This window comes from Pimephales promelas, chromosome 11 (assembly GCF_988280905.1).
Source record: "Pimephales promelas chromosome 11, fPimPro1.hap1.1, whole genome shotgun sequence".
Lineage (NCBI taxonomy): Eukaryota > Metazoa > Chordata > Actinopteri > Cypriniformes > Leuciscidae > Pimephales > Pimephales promelas.
The window spans coordinates 17,597,775-17,619,401 of record NC_142779.1 but is presented as its reverse complement, the minus strand read 5'-3'; the positions used below and the strand labels follow the sequence as shown (position 1 = coordinate 17,619,401).

Here is a 21,627-nt window from a genome sequence, read left to right as displayed (position 1 = left end):
ATTACGGCATAACCCATACTTTTAAATGTCGACAGTTGTTACATTTGTGACATTATTAGGCCTATGTCTTATAAGAGTAACATTTGAGTCAAACAAGTTTACTGAGTGGTTTTGAGAAAATTTAATTATGTTTCCTCTGAGCAATAAAATGTTCCTTGTTGGAAGAAGTGATAAGATTCAAATGATGTAGAAATAGAGATCTGATTTATTACAAATCATGGCTTCACTGTTTGTGTGAGGCCTGGCAGATATATGAGGGGGTTTTGTTTCAGCTGGCATGTGTCCATAGAAGTCATTAAAGCTTTTAAATGTTTTTATAACATTTACAGGATTTTATGGCAGGTCCTCTGAGGACAAATAGTTTGTGGGTGGGTGTGTGTGTGTGTGGGGGGGGGGGGGGGGGTAAGTAAGTTTAACCGACGTAAGTGAAAACATGCTGGCTGTCCCCTGGAGCTCAATTAAAGCTGTGGAAGAGGTAGACATCTTAGCATTTGATCATATATACCATGTTTGTGAAACACATTTGTGAGATCGTGTGCATTTGCTTTTATTCTTCCCCTCTCACAGACATGTGTTGTAGCACTGACCGAAACAGTTTCAGAATGAGAGTTTGAAACTCTGAAACTGTCCATGGGCCACCGATCTATTTAAAACACTATGTAATGGTAAGGTTGATTAATAATATTTTCTTTTCAAAACAATCCCCCAATACACTTTTGTATACACTCTAAAAAAATACTGGGTTGTTTGAACCCAAATTTGGGTCAAATATGGACCAAACCCAAATGTTAGGTTAAAAATGCAATTCAAAAATTTACAGTTGAAAGTGAAAGTTGAAATTACATTTTTTACCCAACATTTGGGTTAGTCCATATTTTACCCAAATTTGGGTTCAAACAACCCAGCATTGTTTAGAGTGTATTTACAGTACACATAAAATAATAGGCAAAAGTAGCCTACCTGGATGACCTACTTCTTCTACTTCAACACTTTACTATCCCATGGGGCCACTGGAAAGGATTTATGATTAGCGATAAAGCAGGTAGGTCACATGATAATGACAACATGGCGAATGTAGTACGTCCAGATTACATTCTACTACTACACACATTCATAATAGAGAACATATTTTTTTTTAGAGTAATTGTTCAAAATAAGTACCAAGAGAGTATGTAATTTCGGACGCAGCCCAAGTTCCCCACAAATGACACACTATACACTATGCACTTATAGTTTATTTTATCATCCAGCAAGAGTCTGATTGTATTCAGCTACGTAATTAAAGCTGTGACAGTTAAGAGCATGAAGGGTTCAACATTCCACACTTCTTCTGCGTCCGAAAGCACATACTGTACTGGTTCGGGTGTCTTTAATTGGAGTAGTTCTGCAGGACAGTGGCCCTCCAGGAGCAGGATTAGACACCCCTGGGACAGAGGTTCAACATTTGGTTCGAAACAGTACCGTTCTCATTGCATGTGACCTACAGCATCAGTTGTGGTGCTTCACTTCTATTCACAAATCCTCTCCCGTGGCCTCATGGGATAGTAAAGGGTCCATCAAAATGCACACTTCTGAATTTGGCCGGAAGTATTTGTTCATCAGGTACTTTTCACTTATACTGTTTAAAAAAAAACTATGAATTCGGACATACTATTTAACTCACGTTACTACTATACTACTACTACAAATTCGGACGCGGCATTCGCATTTTAGTTGAATTTTCAGTCCGCAGACAATAATTGCACTATTTATACTACAAAATGGCATAGATAGCAGTGTCTAATCCTGTTCCTGGAGGGCCACTGTCCTGCAGAGTTTAGCTCCAAGTCCGATTAAACATGAACTAGCTGTTCCAGCAGAACTGGACTGTTATAGCAGCACTCTTAAAAATGTTTTAAATGATCAGTTCATAACATCCACCCGTCAAAACAATCTTACTGAGTAAACCTGGTCATTCTTGTAAACAATCAGCCTCACTGGACATGTTAATGAGAACAAAACCTTCAATTTTAAAAAAAAGTCCTTTTCTTGCCTTCATAAAACTGGTCTGTGTTTCATTGAAGTGCAACGGTCCATAGAGACTTAGAACAGAGCCCTCTCCATAGCAACAAAAGCCAGAATCATGGGATTTTCCCACTAATTCAATGAGGGCCATTCACTCAACCTGGATGACAGACACAGATACAAAATGGTGTGTATAAAGTTACCAAGAATAAAGGCATTCGCCATGAGTAAGTGTTTTCCCACAGAAATGTGGAGGGGACCTTCTGAGGTTTTGTGTGTCTCGCATGGCACATAAAGAGCTCATGCAGCGTCCTGAGCGATGAAGTAAGTCCTTTGGCAAGGCCATTAGTAATTGAAAACAGTTCTTGTTCTGTGTTGTGTTTGACGAACACACATTTGTACACACACTCTTGACTCATTTGTAAATGTACTGTTTATATACAGTAGGGTTAGGTTTAGTGGTGTAGAGAATGGAAAAATACCTCAAATAAATTAAAAGAAAAATCATCAAAAGAGACTTCTCAACAGTTGTATCTTTAAAAAGAAAAACACACATTGATGTCTGTAGGCTAAATGTTGTTGAAAAACTTCTTTTTTTATTTGTCACAGACATAACAGTTTCCTCAAGACGATGTGACATGACAGGAAAGAACACGAGAAACGCAGCTTAGCACAGTGGCAAAGCTCTCACACACTGTATACGCCACTGTTAATGTAACACAGGAAACTTATAGTATAGGGAACACAAGAGAGCATTTTAACTTGTTAATGCCCTAGATATATCCAGAGATTAAACTAAATAGAAATCTCTAGCAATAATAGGAATAGAGAGTAATAGTTTCAACATTCAGTAATGTAGGTAGTAATGTGGGTCACTCTATCAATATGCTGACTACTCTCAATTGTTGTATAATATGTTTCACAAATTTAAAACAACAGCCACTTTAGACATTTCACACCATTTACACACACATAAATGGGACATGTAGAGACCTGAACAAAGACATTTAGACATACCTTAGACATATTTATAAAAACAGCAGTACTGATAAAATAATATTTTCTGAAAGCTGCAGGTAAATTTTTGTAATTTGTGCGAGAAAAAACTGTTGTTTTTTAACACAATACAATCTTATATAGAATAGAATATATATTCTCTTCTCTGTGCGTATTTCTAACCTGTAAGAGTACAATTCAAAATCACTCTTTTAATTCAGTTTTACATTTCCCTTGTCATTAATTAACATTAATTAGACTTTTCCTTTTTTATGTCCAGCATGTACCATCTACTCATTAGAAGCAGATACATCCCATCTGTTTTGACTGCTCAACGCTAGGAGTGTCGCATTATAACGGTTCTGAGGATAATCGTGATATTCAAAGCATGAAACATCAACATTGTGTTAATTTAGAGTGTGGCAATATACCGGTATTGACGAAAACCACAATGTTTCAAATGAAAAGGAGTGTTATGATAACATGACACGTAATACTCCAGCATGAGTACCTGGTTGACTTCTCAGGTGGCTGTATGGCCCGCTGCGGCTGACACCTATCAAAGAAGATGCACCCCAGGTCGCGCAGCTACTCTGAGAAGAATGTCGTCTGAGCGAGAGAGTGAAACACTCTGTCCACACCCGAAAAAAGTAAGCTCGTCTGAATGGGAGTTCTTCGGCTCAAAAGAAAACAGCACTTTAAAGAGGGTCGCACACCAGACAAGAAGAGCAGTTCCACGTCTTTAAAATTCGAACACATTTTCTCTCTGTCCGCCCAGCAACGGCTCTGGACCTTGTTCAAAATCCTGCCGCGACACAGAGCACCATTTACATAGTTTTATATAAAATTTACATTATATTTGTCTCAAATCATCGTAAATGACTTCACCCTGTGCTGCAAAATACATTTAGTTTTACATTAATTTACACGAATCTGCTGCTTGAATTAAAACTGACGATGTTATCGGATTTTCAGGTGATATTCTCAATTTAATCAGTTAATGGATGCTCTGAGGTAAAGTGTTCAGGTCACACACTCAGCAACTATTGTATTTAATTGTATAGTACAATCATAATATAGTACAGACATTACAGACATACTGCTGGGCATAAACTGAGAAAGTGCGCGTCCACGTCATTGCAGTACATGAGATCCAGGGGGCGGAGTTGGATCCAGATCTAAGTGGTGGAGATGGGTAGGATTAGGTGTGGGGTTAGGGATCAGGGGACGGAGATGGGTAGGTTTAGGTATATGAATTTTGTGTTCTGCGGTGAGGACCATCTTGTCCGGTGTGCGATACTTCGAGTTGTCCTACACGTGACGCAATGTGTAATGTCTCCGTGTCCACGCAATTTTACAGAGAATAAATTGCGATTATTTTACTAGTCATGGAATTGGAAACGTGACATTAACCTGTCAACAGGGGGTTTCTGTGTTCACACATTTAATAAAGGGTGATTATTAAGAACCCTGTTTTCTTTACTCATTTTTTTGTATTTGTATTTGCACTTGATTTTTATTTTTATTTTATCTGCTATCTGCATGACTTTATTGGCGCCGGTGCCCAATAGGTTTAATAGCTTTTTAGTTGTTCAGGAACCATTCAGACAGTGTTTCGCTTCAGTTTGCCCCCCCACCCTTATAGATTCTATAGATATTGCGATTTATCGATATTGTGAATTCTTTTGGCCACAATAACCGTGGTGTGAAAAATCTAACATCGTGATAGCCCTACTCACCACCACTGTTTCTTTGTAATGGAAGTCAATTCATAATGCCACTGATATCTCCCTTTTCATCCGAAAACACAAGTATGGCTTTTTAAATAACTAGGTCTAAGGCACACATTAGCTCCTCCCCCTGTAACAAGTGCTGCCGTCCAGTCACAGGCACATTTACCTCACAGTCGTAACGGGTAAGCTGGGGGAGGGGCATAGTTATTGTTCCACCCTCTGACGATCTGCTCAACAATCTACTCGCAACATCTGAGAAAAAAAAAAAACAGATAGAGAAAGAGCAATAATACAGTACATGAAAAACATCACATTCGCAAGGATTTCACACTGACATGTTGTCTCCATGGTGACATACCAGATGGTAGCAACAGAATCGTGGCATGTCGAATCCCTTCGGATGATGAAGCGTCTGATTTTCTGGCCTTTTTCTCTGGAAAATCAGTCACCAACTGCAACACAGACCCCTGGGAGAAAAACACACATCAACAGTCTTTTAAACTCTTCTTATATGAATGAAAAAATACATAAATTATAGATACCAATAGAACTGTTATTATTTGTCTGAAAGTCAATGATGTTTATTGCAAAAAAAATTGCTATAATCCCCAGCTGACTGCACATTATAAAAATGTATTTTAATAACATTATTGATAATAATTTTTGACAATTCCAGGAAGTGCTTGACCACTCAGAATAAAGTATTCCAAAGAAATATGCAATAATACACATTAAGGCTCTCAAGTTCAACATACCAGTCTTATTGCTTCAGACAGAGGTATGGTTTCAAGTTTCCTCTTGAGCAGCTTTGGGTTGGTCTGACATTTAGAAGAAATATCCCTGTCTTGAATAATTTCTCTAGAGAGTTATAGAAGGAGACAGGAAGAGAGAAAGAACGGACACAAAAAATAGACTGTTCTTGAAAAACTGTATTGAGTTTATTTGCAACGCAGATCTGATCAAAAAAGCATGTCTCTCTGAGGAGCATGTCTCACCTGCTGCTGTCCTGCTCTGTGGTTCTAGTATCGTGCTGAACGGTGTCACAGGACATTAAGTCTGTAGGGACTGCTGGGAGAGCAGGGGCAGTTTGCATGCTGCTGGAGGGGGTCAGTTCAAGCGCTGCACCTGGGCTGGAACACATCGACTCGGCTGGAGAAACAGTCCGCAGCTGGAAATCATCATCCATGGGAATGTATGGAGCTAACATCTCCAGATCCAAACCAACTCCCTATAATAACCATAACCATCAGCACATTAAAACACATACTCTGGTTTCCCAGACAAAGCCTAAACCTAGTCCTGGACAAAAATGCATGTTTGAGCTGTTTTTACTGAAAGCAACTTGCACTGGCATATCTGAAAATATGTCTGTGCCATTGTTTTGTCTCAAGATGCACACCAGTAATGTTGTTTTCTAAGGCACGTTTATAAAACATACTTAAATGCCCTGATTGAGCTAAGGCCTAATCCTGGCTTGCACTATTGGTGAACTACATTTTTTTATGTTGTGTTGCTTGATATGGCCGTCGTCTTGGACTTATATTGACATCTGTGTGGATGCAGTACACAATCAACACATCTACTGTACCTGTGTATTAAAGTGTGTCTTGGACTCCATATCCATGGAAAATAGTTTCTCCACGTGATCCGGTTTTAGCTGGTTACTAAATTCTGAATCCACATGGAGATCAACCTGAACATAAACAAACAACCAATTCATGTCACATATTCATATTTTTCTTGAAGAGTAAACTAGAAAAAAAACATAAAGGACTAAAAGTGTGAAAGGTATGAGAGGCACTGTAAAACGGTGACTAGACTCCACCTGGGATCTGGAAGAAGCCAAAGTTTGTGGGAAGGGGAAGTCATCAGGTTGTAGATTGGCTGTGGAGGCATCATCCTCATTTAGGGAGGAACAGGGATGAGAGAGGGGTGAGAGGGGTAGCGGTACACTTGAACAGGGCAACATCACATCGTTGTAGAGAGGAATTTCTGTCAGCACAGAGACCGCCGAGTCTGCAAGAAATTAACATGAGGACTTAAAAAAAACACTTTCTATAAATAAATGGTCAAACTATAAATAGAATTAATGTATAAATATACATTTTAGTTATTTTTTATGGACTGCTTAATAGGATTATATAGCACAAGTCAAAACAATGTCATAAGGATGACATGTATAGTCCAACATCATGGATGCAGCCAGCTTTATTAATTTTTGTTAATTTTTATTCATTTTTTATTAAGTTTTGTGAGGTAACAGCAATGTAGCATATGATTGTTGGATTGTTGCGCATAAACTCTTACCAGATAAATTCCTCAATAAGCAACAAAAAAACTTTGGACTAATAATAAGACCAATTTCATTGCACAGCATCTCAAATGTTGGTTTGGTTATTCTTAAATGCCTGAGCCAAAGTCTGTCATAAAAATGATTTGGTAAAATTTTCTCTTAGAACTGTCTCACACAACTGCACTCCCAAACACCAGGAATCTGCCTCTGGAAACAATGCTTTATTCATAAAAGTTGTATGCAATATTCCAATTTTACACATTACAGCTTTGGATGGAAACATTCTGTAGCTAGTGTAGGTTTCAGACCTGTGGTAGTGAAATCCAGTGTGAGGACAGGGTCTACAGTCAGTGCCTCTGGCTCCCCCTCTAGGCTGTCATTTAACTCCTCTTCCACAGACTCCTCTTCCTTTTCCTCCCTCTGTTTTCCCTCCTCTTTCAACTCAGCCATGGTCACATCAGCCCCAAGGAACTCCTCCTGGTGTTCTTCCTGTTCTTGCTTTATTTTTGTGCTGTTGGTTTGCTGAAGGGACAGGATTTGTTTGGGCTGTTCAATGCCACTGCAAAGAATGAACAGATAAAAAATAATGTCACTCAACACAATTTTGCATGTACTAAATGCACATATTCAGGCAGCCAGATACACATTTAAACAGACACATTTAAATGCACATCAAGACTAGTGTGTGAAGTCCCACCTGAGGATGTAGTTGATGCAGACCACACACTGTGGCTGGGAGTTTTTACTGTTATAGATCACAGTGGCCTGAGTCTCTGCCCAAACAAATCCTCCTGCTTTAGCCAGCAGCCGGTACTGTCCGGTACACACTTGTCCCTTTACAAACACTGCCGAGAGAGAGACATTTAAAGCATTATGATATATCTTAATTTAGATCTGCATAAATGAACAGCATTTAAGTGGCCATACACTTATGGTGTGTTTTGGTCATGTGGCCAGAATCCAGAGCGTGATAGTATTCATACACAGAATGCTGCAACAGATCCACTGGATCGAAACCCAACAGCTCTGTGATCCTGCAAACACACACAAACACACATACATGTAGGTTGCATGGCGCTCAGTGACATTTCAACTTTCACAAGTCACCACTAGATGGCGAAGGAATCCAGGCCATAAATCTGGACCTTCAGTCAACAGACTCTCTCTGCATCAGAAACTGCATACTTCCCTACTAATGTCTCAGTATGTCTCAATACCCTGTAGTCCTGAAATAGTGGGCAAAAAACCCAGATGACATACTTTATAAGATTCTGTTTTTTTTTCTGTTTATTTTGTTGATATTAGAGCAATGGCCCAAAGGGGCTTGTGCTTCAGTGTGTGAAGTAATTTTAATGCCTTTGAATGCATTTTGAACACTTGCTCCTTATATTGAACATACTTGCACAAGTATATGTACAAAACTCAGTACACTTTATAGCTCTCATTGAACCGAACAGCTTTCACACTGACAGTCTGACAGCAACCAAAAAAAAGTTTTATATTTATTTATATATTTATTTATATTTATATATTTATTCAAATTTATTTATATATTTAATAAACTTTTTTGTAACAGAGCGCGCGGCGCCGCATCCGAGGATGAACGGCTTCAAGCTGAATCTGTCCGAGCTTGCGCACCTCACATATTTTACAGGAAAATACTAAAACGGGAAGACAGCGGGAAAAGAGCTAAAATACGTGAGAAACCCGGAAAAAAAACAGGAGGGTTGACAGCTATGCTACAACATCAACATGGGCTGCATGTTCCCGGGGGAGGGGTTTAAGTCAATTTTAGGGTTTGAGATGTCTCAAACAGACACACTACACACTAACTAAAGTTAGAAAAGTGAAATCATAATCAACCACCCCTTTAATATTTTGTGGAAACCATTTTTTACCTGATTCCCTGATAAATAAAAAGTTTAAAATAATTTATTTGAAATAAAAAAAGTTAAAAAATCTATGCAATGATTTTCAACTTCAGTCATTTTAAGTATGACTTAAGTGGCCAAAAATCTACCCTATAATAATTGATGCTCAGATGTTAGAGCCAGATGTTGCTTCTGTCAGCACAAAAGCATTTGGTTTTGTGCTGAGCAGGGCAGGTGTTATTGTACAACACTCAAAGGAGCTGAGACTTTACCTCTCATCGCAGTAGGTGAAGCGCATATCTAAAGTGTGGCGGCTGAGGAATGTTCTAGAATCCAGAGGAGCCTCAATGTTTGCCGGGTGGGGAATAGACTCACAGATGAGCACCAGGTACGTTGAACACGCATTTTTTTCCTTCACGACACCATCTGCTGTGTGGATATGGCCCGAACACCGCAGCACCTGTCAGAGAGAGAGGCTGATAGGGATAAATATGTATCCAGATTCATTGTATAGATGCTTTCAGAGTAACCCTGCTGTCACAGGGTCAAAAGTGAAGCACAAGTAAGGGGTGGTACCTTCCAGGAGGCAGATTTGACATTGACAGTACGCCCTCTGCTGGTCAGTGTACATTTCATCCTCAATAGAAAACTTCTATTTGTGGGAAACTCTTTTGCATTCTTACACAGACCTGAAGGGGGGAAAGGGAGAGAGATGTGTGAAAGTGTTAACTATTGTGATTGAGAGAGAGAGAGAGAGAGAGAGAGAGACCATTACCATTTCTGTGTGCCAGCATTTCTCTGAGCTCCTCGTGATCACATGGATGAGTAAAGTCAAACACACTGTGTCCAGTAAGGTCAATCTACAGGGGTGAGAAATGGTTTAGTACACACAATTCATTATTCATTATTCACGTTTCTAATGCCTGGCTACACATTTCATAGCCCCATTAGAGATTAAGTTTAACATCAGACAGTATGATCTTAAAATGAAAGGTGGATTATTATGACATGTTATAGTTGATAACAAATACTAGAATAATAACTAATCTATTATGAATTAATTTCTCATCAAAAATAAGTAATATTAATACTTTATTAAGCATCTACACATTAAATTGTTTAATAGTGACAGTAGAGACATTAATTATTTTTAAAAGATTTCTAAATAAATGCTTTTCTTTGAACTCTATTCATTAAAGAATCCTGAAAAAAATGATCCATTTTTAATTAATGAAGCCTTAGAAAGCATAAGAGACTTCTTTCAAAAGCATTAAAATCGTTTTAATTTTTTATCTTATTTTGAAAATAATTTTTTGCGTAATTTTTGCACCACTAGCAGCATCAAATGTAACCGCAATTAGTTTGTTTTAATTGAAAATATACATTTTGCAATTCTGTTTTGTTCCACTAAGAGTGCACACACTTCACCTTGCATTGATAAGTATCAAACTGAATCAAATAATTACCACATTTCAGATTTTGTAATGTCACACTCATTAATATTCATTAACATTCATAAAAAAATCTAATTGTCGGTTAATATTTTGAAAAAAGAAAAAAATAATAATTCTAATATGAGTCACACATGCATGTGTAAACAAGCCAAGATGTTGAAATCCCTTAAAATCACCTGAGGTAGGCCTAGACACTTGCTGACATTCTCTGACAGGTAGACGATGTCACCGTCAGCAGAAAGAACCATGAGAAACCCATCCAGAGCTTTCAGATATGAACTGTTCCACTGAGAGCCCAATTCAGTCTCCACATCCAGTACATCTAAAGAGAGACAGAGATGAACACATGCAGACGAATTCACTGCATGATCTCACCGAACATTTGTCCTCTCTCACCTGCGTTCAGTAGCTTACGCAGGCGCAGGTAACTGAGTGCGAGTCTCATGACTGATGCTTTATCCAGGTTAGAGGTGATGCTGTGGGGGAAGGGTAGTTCTCTGGCCAGTTCATAAAACACCTCCGATTCTTTTCCTCTCCGACAACGTGCTGCATCTCGGGATTTCTCCTTCCTTCGCTCTGAGCTCACCCTATCACAAACACAAACGTATACCTTCACAAACATGCCTTCCCCTGTGTGCTATCAATCTATCAAAAACATACATCATATATATTTAAAATACATGCATAGGTTTCATTGCAAATACACCAGCTGCAAACATTAAGCAAAGGTGCATTCGGGCATGCAAAATTACTAAGGGTGCTGCAACAAATGTCGACTACAGGATATGATGTCACATTAATAAATAAAAAATAAATATCCGTAGCTGTGTTGTGTGGGGTCACGCATTGAATTTCATCTGAACTGAGGGCAGTTGCTTTGTTAACAGACTCTATGGCGACATGGCAGGTAAAACCTATTTCACTCATACTCTCTCACACACACACACACACACAAAGATCCTACTGTACAGTTACTGACATCATTATGTTTGCCATGAGCTGTCCTCGGGGAAAATATGGAAAACCCAGAGCTCATAAAACATCCGTGGACAAGACTATTCAGAGATGTCAACAGTGTTTAATTAATTTTCATTTAATTAAATTTCCTCTGGTCATGAAGATTTAATTCATGAGAAACCTTAGTAATAATTGTTAAAGCAGTCAACATTACACATTTATGTATGTTTAAGTTGGTAAAGTTGATATGTTTTTATGCATTTGTCAAGAGGGAATGTTACATTCAGTTTGGTGCCCACTTGACATGCTTGCAGGTAGGATAATAACCTCTTTATTTGGGTCCTGGGTTGGATTAACTAGGATACACTGTATAGACCATTTCAAAAGATGTAAACAACACTGGTCCAGAAACACTTCCTGTTTCAGTTTGTAGCTGTTTTCTTTATTTCACATGTAAAGAAAACATCTTAAAGATGTTTGTTTAACTTTTTGATTCAATTTTAAATGTTCTGTTGGTTTTATTTTATCCCAGCTTTTATGTAGTGTTAAAAAACTGAAACAGGAAGTGCTTCTGGACCAGTGTTGTTTACATCTTTTGAAATGGTCTATAGGGGGAGTGGGATAAGATGTGTCAGTGGGCACAATTTTGCCCTCAATTTTTAACAGTTGGCTGTGACTGTGAGGTGAACGGTTCTAAAATCGTTTTTTGCGGTCAATTTTCTAACTGGCAGGTAATATGTTTCTGTCACTAAAATGTTTACAATTATCTAGATCTAATGAGTGATGTGGAATTTCCGCAGGTAAATCGTTACACCTGTAGGTGGCGACAAGTGACGAGTTTTAGTTGATTAGTGAGTCACTGATTCATTCTTTTAACCAATTCATTCAGAATGGACACTCTTAATGATGTAAATATGGAATAAAAAAATATATTTTTCAAGAATCTTGCAAGAGTCTTCCTTAAAAAAATCCCATGAGAAAAACAGCTTATAAATCATAAGTGTTTGAAAGTCTAGGAAATGCAGGGGATGTAGAGGAAATAATATACAGTTTATACAGTACATCTTTCATTATGTATAATAATGTATAAACAAATCATAATGTCTCTAGAATGTCTCCATAAATAATGAAAACCTGTGCATGTGTGTTATTTTCTGTCTTTCTCTTGAGCCCCTCATGAGACAAGATATGAATACATTAAAGGACATAACATGCACGTACAAAAATACACTCTTGACCTCACTTTGAGGTCTCTATACTGATACAGTGCAGCTAGAATGTCTGGATGCTAGCCAGCCAATCGCCTTAAAAGCGGATGCTATAGAAACCACCAAGTGATCTCAGCGCTCTTCCTGTCTGTTTCTCTGAATCACTCCACCTGTTTGAGCATTATCTACACATGCTCTTTCAGATACAACAGAACAGTGGAGAAAAAAAGGACAATAGTGATGTACCAACACACACACACACAAGCTTTCAGTAGTAATTTAAAAATATACAATGAAGCAAATGGGGTACGTGACGGCTTTTTATGTGTATGTACTTGAGATGGACATGTTTAGCACAAAAGAAGTACACAATCAAAGGTACATTTTTTATCATTAGCAGCATATCGAAGTAACCTTTACACCACAATGACCTTGACTGCACGGTAGCAACATTATATGGAGGATCCTGGTTTAGGTTTGTGTGTGGGATCTTTTCAACATCAGTTAGTGATCGATATAGTTTTTTTAAATCAGATTATCAGAATGTTAATCCCAACAATGGACACAATATAAGAACGTGTAAGAGGTGGTGAGCAAAGAGCAAGAGGATGAGGAACGAAAAAGGGATCTTACACAATCTTTCAAGTTATAAGTTATAATACAGTAAGGTTCAATTAGTTAACGTTAGTTAATGCTGAATCATTAGCTGAATTATTTAAACTTGAATGGCTGAACATATGAAATTGAAACGTTAACAATGTATTAGTATGTAGAAATTAACCAAAATCAATGCTATAAAAGTATTGTATATTGTAAGGTCATGATACGTTATGCATTAACTGTTATTGAACTGACACTTATTGTAAAGTCCAACCATATGAACAGCTTTGAGCCAGACTATACTAAAATTGTGAATCCAATAATCCAAAAAAAAAGCCAGTTATGCTGATACAATATTCTAGAAGTCATCTCAGATGTGCTGAGCAGACAGACGGAGCCTTTAGCATGATCACAGCCCCCTCTGTGAGACGCTCTGTGCCCTCAGCATGTTTTAATAATAATGATCCAATAAGCTTTCCGTCAGTCAACCTGCTCTCTGTTTTCCCTTCCTTTGACCAGTACAAACTGCTTCCTGCAGGGGACTTCATGATTCATTATTTATTACCCACACACATAAGGCACACACATAAAGCACACTTACTATGGTCTAAATATTTCAGCAAGGACAGTGTACACACATTTTCTTACAGGAAAACATCTCTGCTTAATGCATCTCCACTACTTTGCAAATTTGACCATTAGTATAAACAAGGTTAATGTGTATATTACCAGAATTAATGTTTATGCTGTGCTTGATACTCTCTTTCTGTACTTCAAAACAGCACAAGCAGAAACACAGAACATGGTATCAGGATCATGTCAGCTTTTCGATCGAATCTAGGTTAATGCCATTATCCTGTTGTAAAAGGCTTCTTGGCGTCCTGTGGATATGTTATTAGACATTAAAACACATCCAGTAAACAAACACTAACATTGCCCTGCATTAACCACAGACCTGTTAATGAAATCCATATTAAAAGAGGGGCAATAAATTATAGAACCCATGACGAGACGTCGAACAAAACATTATTCAAGCAAAGGTCAACAAAATAAATGAAGTCTCTTCTATTTAAAAATGCTGTTTCTAAGAGGACGAATGGCTGGTTTGATAAGTGAAGAAGCAACCTAACCTTTCTCAGCTTCATTTTACACCCCTGCGAATGACAGCACCGACAGGCCACAAGCTGATAGCACACAGGGGACCTTCACAATAGAGCCAAGAGGAGAAATGTCAGCTGATCCAGAGCAAAACACAAGCGCTTACGACAGAGGGCTTTCGGAGAGCAGAGCAACACCCAAAGATCGCATTTGCATGTAGTGTTTGCATTACATTGTATGTCGTTGTAAGTTTTGGATTTTAGGTATGCAATGCACTTTACAGTACATTAGAATGCACATGTTAATATAATTGTTTATACTTGTGATTACACTAAACATTGAATTACAAGTGTATTATGTAGCACAAGGCAGTATTTCCATTTGAAATTACTGCCTTTACACTTGTAATTCAATGTTTAATGTAATTTAAGCATAAACAATTATATTAACATGTACATTCTAATGTACTGTAAAGTGCATTGCATACCTAAAAACCAAAACTCAACCAATTGAAAATAGGTGTAAGAAATATGTTATTAATTTCAAATGCTGGCTCTTGAATTGATTTAAGCACTTAGCCATGCACTCTTTAATTAAATGGCACTAGGCCGTAACTTTCAGCTCTGATTTTAAAGGAAGAGATGATCAATCAAACCCACTATGTGTGCAATAAAACCTATTAGTAATGAGTAATGACAGACAAACCCAAACTCAGACACCAAAATGTGATTCGAGTGAAAAGGATCTCAGTTCTCTAGTTTTGAAAGTAGAATTCTATATATTTTTTCAGTGTCAGTTCATCGGTTCATTTTAAAAAATGGATTCAATCAGCAATTCTTTTAATGCTGTGATTACAGTATGTCACCGCTTGGTTGTAGTTTAAGCCTCAAAAGTCATGCCCACGAACCGTTGGCTAAACGTCTGATATATATTGCACACGAAATTGGAAATAGTTCAGGATTTTTAAAGTTGTCATCTGGCTGAATTCTACAGGATTTCCAGGAGACGTATGCTTTACATTCTCTAACAATCAGGCTGGAAACAAGACTGTCGTGATGCCAAACCCCCTTATGGAAGAAGCAAGCAGTTACAACAACTGTGGCAATGAGCGCTTGCAGGATCAACTAAACATTACATTTCCACGCCCCTATACATCATGCATCTGGGCAGTCCTTGGCCAATTAAAAAAAGCTGCTATGGAGTCCAGACCTTCTGCCGTCAGTCTGAAGATCTGGCTATGCAAGGCTAGGGCTGTGTTTGCCCTATACCCTCATTAACTATACATTACTCCACTAATATTGTCAACTTGAATGAAAACGAGCGAGTGATGTCAGTCACTGAGTGCGCCGAAAGAGCTATTCCCACTTTTGCATAGTTATGTGCTTAACTAGCATCTCCAGTAGTAATGTATCTTCTTAAACTCTATATAAACTAGCATGTTTGAAACTTAATTAAAATCTAATAATCAATTAAAAAGTAATTTATACCTGTATGGTATTATACCGTAGCCACATTGGACCAGCGGTTTGGAAAATAATTCAGCTGCAGGTGCCATCTTCTATCTGGTGAGACACAGGAATTAATTTGGCGTGACTGTCAAAGTACATTATAGGTATTCTCTAGTCGTTAAGCGCATAAATATAGGTAGATGCCACATTTGACCTCTCCAGACATATTGGCAAGACCGCCATCTTGCAACAGTCAGCATGTCATCACTTACAGTAAGAATCAATGATCCCGCAACATTGCGCAGCCTCTGGTTGAGATAACCTTTCACAGATGAGAATGTGTTGGTTTATTTTATATACTAATTATTCAATATTAAATCTTTTTACTATGGTAATGTAATGTTTTTACTTTTACAATGGTAACATTTAATGCCGTGTTAGCTGACACCTTCGTCTTGTTGTATTGTGTTAGTTTAGCAAAATCATCTGTGGAAGTCTATTTCATTTAAAGATATGTATCTAACCGGTTGTGAGGTGGTTCCCAGTCCAGTTTGTTGAAGCAATGATTCAGGTAAAAAATAAAATAAAAAAAAAAAAAATAAAAGCATTTTACACCTGAAAATATTGACTCCAATTTGTGTTTAAGAGTCGTACAGTCAAGTTATAATTCAAGTTCTTTACATTTTTGAACATTAAGCTATCCGACTAAAGTATAAGATTAAAGTAGACTAGGGCTACTTGTTGGACAATAATCCTATCCGTTCTATTCCAGGTTGTTTTAGCTCAACAACGCTTACTCGAATCGGCAGTCGCTTCGGTTAATCTTCACGGAATTCTTGAATTGACATCTGCTCAGTCAGTCCGATTCGTGAACGAATCGTTCAGACCATCTTTGTGAACCGGTTCAACCAACTAATTGAAAAAACAAATTATTAAACGATTCATTCGCTAACTTAAACGAATCTCGCGACCGCAAATCATTGAGATTCAGTCCACTTTTCTAAAGCAATGCTGTTTATTCTATAACTTGTTTGAGTTTGTAATAAAGCAAAAATCTTGCAAATCCAGCAAATGTGTGAAAAATGAGCTATATAAGTTACTCTCGTCACAGCTTCATTCACAGGGGTAACATAACGTATGAATTAAATGTTACAACAGGTTATCTGTGGACAATTACTGAAATAATACTGATACCAACCACAAACAAAGGACAAAACAAAATTTAAAATCAACAACATTATTGCCAAAACAACCTTATATCCAAACAGAAATTGGTGCTTGCTTAGCCTACCTTTTTTTTCCAGGTGCGACTGCGACTGAATCCATAGTCAAACGGGACTCCAACACACACGCTAAATCCCTTGTTCGCTCAAATTATGCCCAATCCTGACCGAGTGTAGGCTACTATACGAGTAAGCCCCGCAGGAGTTCCAGTGTTCGGGTGATAAAGTTGAATTAAGTTGAAGTGATGCTTTGCCTTTTCCTCTCCCGCTTTCTCCGCATCTGCCTGACGGATCGCGTGGGCGCGCAGTCACATGCCTCGGAGTAGTCGGGAGCGCGCTGTGCTCCAGTGAGGATATTTTTGGAACGAACGAGAACCCTCTAATGGCCATTATACTCTCGTGTAGAAGCTGACCCGCGCTCGCTGCTGTTGGATGTGCCTAATACATTAAAGATAATTGGATATTCAGCTTTCATGAGGTCAAGTGTGATGGTTTCAAAATAGCCTATCAAGTGCCTACCAGAACGACCCTTACAACATTTTGCATAAATGAATAAGAGAACATCAGTTGTGCAGTTTAGTTTACCTAATATAGAATCAGATTCAGTGACTTTCTCTCTATTTGGCGTTTTGTTCAATCCTTTTGATGGCAGAGGTGCATGGATAGCAAGTAGCCGCCATTTCACAAGAGGTTTTCAAACTCGGGCCCAGAAGGGTAACATTACGGGAAACAAACCCAATATAATTTGTGAATATATGTAGGCCTACATATAGCCTATAAGTTGGATTTTTACAACTATAAACATGCCTTTGACTTTCAAATTTTGAGGATGATCATATTTGGGGGGCATCAAAAAGACTGCTGACTTCACTGAGTAACTTTGGCTGACACTTATTTTTTTTATTTTTTTTATTTTGCAATTGAACAGTTTTAGCAATATTGTAATCTTCATATATCTTTCATAGTTAATTTTATTAAAGACATTTATTAACTGGTCCCTTTCATTTCCCAAATTGAAAGGGGCATGTCAACCAACATTTTCCAGCCCCTGCGACTGGAATTTCCCCTATTTTGTATTAGTTTATATTAGTACTAATTTATATTCCCCTATGGAATTTCCAGCCCCATTTCCCCTAGGGAAATTTTTTTCCCTATATCTGCCCTGTAACTACGACGAAATGTGCAGCATATACCCTTGTGTCTCATCCTTTTCCACTGGAAAAAAAATCTCAGAACATTTCCCTGAAACAGGCCACGTGGACTCTGACTTCCTCTATCGCAATCATTTAGACTTGATTATTTAAACATCTGCAATTTTTTCACTGTTCATTTTAAAAACACTGTCTCTTCAGAATATTTGAAGGATGTTATAACTTAACTGATCTAATGAGAAAATGTATGGTTTGTACGGACACATAGCCTACTATTTTTTTAGAAAAAAAGGTCCACCCCTAAACTTAAACATGGGGCATAAAAAGATTGTATGAAAATGTATACAAATGAGATCATATAGAATTATAACTACTAATTTGCTAAAATGTAAAATAGTTATACAAATCCAGTGAGCGTGTGTTTGACTTTTCTCACTGTATTGTTTTGAAACTCACAATTATAGATCGTGCATGAAATTCAAGGAACTTCAGGTTTGGAGCGAGTTTACTATTTGAATTCAGCAGGGGATATTGAAGCGAGAGCAAACAACTGGGATAAAATAGATCATAGCCATGCTCCATCTCCATTGTGTCCTTGAGGGAAACATTTGCTCCAATATAGTTTTCGGCTCAGGGACTGTTCCTGCCAGGTCTATTATACATTGAATTTTGATGAAAGGGTCTCTGCAAAATTGCATTTTGAATATATTAGCATTGCCTCAGCTGGATTGCTGTAAATAACTGATGTGTAGCCTATATGAATGAGGAAAGCAGATGGACACGTGCCAACTCTAATCTGTAGTAATCTCCTTCATCCTCCTCTTCAGAGATGATCTCTCCATCCCTCAGCAGAAGCTGAATGGACTCAAGGGACTTTGAAAGGAGGGATCAGAGAAACATGCAAAGATCTTTTGTGTTGCACTTTGTTGATGTAGCTACAATGAACACCAAGCTATAAAAAAGCGCACATACCATTGCCCGGTCAAGCTTCAGTCGGCAATAAAGAGAAACATAAAAGATCTACTGTTTGCACACAATTGCCTCTTAAAGCACAATGAGTGCAGCTTTGACATATCTGAAGATGTCTTGATGTCTTTTTTTTTTATCCTCAGGGACTCTTGACCTAATCGTTACGCCCTTCATTTATCAAGAAAGAAATCAATAGAATAAACAAAATTGGTTCATGACAAGGTTTCGGAGCTGAAGTGGTGCAAAGACTAAAATGGATTTTATGGATCAAATAAAATGGATACGTAGGAGCAGAAGGAAAATCAATAAAACGTAATTATGGCCCACTGGACCTGGGAACGGTTGGAAACTATCTGTCACCAAGGCCCTTAAGAGACGCATTACAGAAAGCTAATTTTATAACAACTGGAATGAGTTTAGATGCAAGTGGGGAGGACAGTAGTCTGTCGCCAATACACAAACTGCAATTAAATCAGGGCCATACAGTTATCGGCTAGATCGATTTGTCTATATTGATTTGCATACTAAAGCATTGCATGCATGTTTATAGTGTATGTATGTAGCCTGTGTGTGTATATATATATATATATATATGTGTGTGTGTGTGTGTGTGTGTGTGCGCGTGTGTGTGTGTGTGTGTGTGTGTGTATACATATACACATTCTTGGCATATAGGCTATAAACAAGCATGCAACGCGTTGCTTTAGAATATATACATACTGTACATACAAATCTGGACAAAAAAAATCAAACTGAATACTTAAAATAATCAAAGCCTGTAAAATATCTCAATTAATGTTAGGGGTATGTAAGGTTTTTTTATGGTTTTGAAAAGCCCCTTAAGCTGCTTTTCATCAACAATAGAGTAAATAGTAGTATTGTGAAATACTAATGCAATTTAAAAAAAAAAAAAAAAAAAATTAATAGATTTTGACATTTATTTTTTTCCTGTGATAGAGAAGCTTAATTTTCAGCAGCCATTACTAGTCTTCAGTGTCACATGATCCTTCTTAAATCAATATGCTGATTTGGTGCACAAGAGACATTTCTTATTGTTATAAAAATTTGATTACGTTATTAAGAAATACAACCTAATAAGAAACCTGTTAAAATGTACCATATTTGTTATTAAAAAAAGTGTAATATACAAAATAAGGCTGTCAGCATGGGCAGTCAAGCAGGCATTCAAAACTGGAGATAGTATTACAGAAATTGCATTTCATAGAGCAGCGATGGGACAAAAGAAAGTCATGCAGGAAACAAACAATCTTACAGCATGAATGGTCTGATGAAGAGATCAGCCATACAGACCTGCAGCTTTACTGGAAAGAGAACCAATCACCAGCATTCATAATGGATGGGTGTACACAACGGGCCACGTTACTAGAGATGTGTTTGGCAAAAGATGGAAAGTTGATGAAAGATGTATAAAAGATTAATATTAAGCAAGATACAAAGAATAATTGTCATACCTTGCATTAAAGGATCAGGAAACTCCTGTTTGTAGGCCGTTATGTCCTTGACCACATTGCTAATGACTGTAAATGAATCAACACACATAAATCAGCGCTGTGCTTCTGCTTCTTGGTTTTCAGGGTTGTAGTCTCCCACAGGAAAGCGGGCTGTTGATGTTGATTCTCCATGAAACCATTCTATAGTGCAATTGGGGCTGGGCCAGACTTGTAAGGGCAAGTTGCTTAATGGGATCTCCCATGACATTTCCAATGTTGTACTCACACAAGATCAGATCTGAATATCTGTTGTTAATCTTTATTTGGCTCTATTCGCCACTGCTAGCAAAATGATGTCAGCATGATATGGCAGAATCAACCATTCTGTCAACCTACTGTCATGGTGGTTTTTACTGAGGTAGTGGAAAATAGAAAATGTTTAGGGATTACTCAATATACTCATTCTTATTCTCATTAGTAATGTTTTCCTCACAGTTTGACTATCTTGCAAACAACCCATCAGCAACCAACCTTAATACTCTTTCTTGTTTGATTTAACGCAAGCTGTGGCATTCACTCATGAAAAAACCTGCTTAAACCAGCCTAAGCACGTTTCTTGGTCTTAGCTGGTCTAGTGGTCTCCCAGTCTGATATTGTGCCTACACTGCTGTCAGTGCAACCGTTGAAAATCCATTTGTCCTTCATGTCAGAGGTAGTGCAAGTGTGTAGATTACATCAAATAGAACGAGGCATCAATTTACTGTTGGGGACTTGGGGACTTTACTGTTGAGATGGCGATTTTGTACAAATGTATACTGTGTGATTCATATGGAAACGTTTTGACATTTGAGAGGTGGATCACTGCTACATTTCTACATAGGCTGCCTAAGAGATCGAAACTTGACGGCCCAGAAAGTCATTGAAGAAAATGTTTAAATATTCCACTGTCACATTCAATATGTGACAACAGTGGCTCAAGTATAAGTTTATCAAGCGACGAGAATACTTTTTGTGATATTCATTTTCGGGTGAACCATCCCTTTAATAACAAACTGCCATGAGAGTGTGTCTGAAAAAAAAAAAACATTAAAAATAAGTTTAAGTGTTTTTTTTTTTTTTTTTTTTAAGAATACTATATGAATGTATTTGATGGTGATTACAAAGTTTTTTT

The 21,627-nt window shown here is 37.7% G+C and overlaps 1 protein-coding gene across 6 annotated transcripts; it reads right to left on the bottom strand.

Moving 5' to 3' along the window:
• Positions 1-2,580: 2,580 nt before the first annotated feature.
• On the bottom strand, positions 2,581-20,576 carry hif1aa (hypoxia inducible factor 1 subunit alpha a). 6 transcript variants are annotated; one of them, XM_089117132.1, is made up of 17 exons: positions 16,954-17,187; positions 15,702-15,776; positions 10,748-10,938; positions 10,528-10,673; positions 9,673-9,757; positions 9,474-9,586; positions 9,170-9,357; positions 7,954-8,060; positions 7,724-7,871; positions 7,335-7,585; positions 6,559-6,749; positions 6,322-6,426; positions 5,729-5,961; positions 5,489-5,591; positions 5,092-5,200; positions 4,900-4,985; positions 2,581-3,805 (listed from the first exon to the last, which is right to left on the bottom strand). In XM_089117132.1, exons 2-17 carry the CDS (start codon positions 15,767-15,769, stop codon positions 3,743-3,745), a joined length of 2,187 nt encoding a protein of 728 aa, XP_088973258.1. In that variant the 5' UTR covers positions 15,770-15,776; positions 16,954-17,187; the 3' UTR covers positions 2,581-3,742. The 6 variants fall into 6 exon arrangements, with proteins under 6 accessions (XP_088973258.1, XP_039528226.1, XP_039528228.1 ...); XM_039672292.2 differs by having other exon boundaries at positions 2,581-4,985; XM_039672294.2 differs by lacking the exons at positions 15,702-15,776; positions 16,954-17,187 and adding an exon at positions 20,478-20,576 and having other exon boundaries at positions 2,581-4,985.
• Between the last annotated feature and the right edge of the window lie 1,051 nt (positions 20,577-21,627).

Bases quoted from the DNA above. Each gene is read 5' to 3' on its own strand.
- hif1aa (XM_039672292.2), bottom strand. From the start codon at position 15,769: ATGGCACCTGCAGCTGAATTATTTTCCAAACCGCTGGTCCAATGTGGC. The intron at 7,872-7,953 runs GTATGGCCACTT...CTCTCTCGGCAG, and splicing joins GACCAAAACACACCATAAGT to TGTTTGTAAAGGGACAAGTG. The intron at 6,427-6,558 runs GTGGAGTCTAGT...GTTTATGTTCAG, and splicing joins TGGCTTCTTCCAGATCCCAG to GTTGATCTCCATGTGGATTC.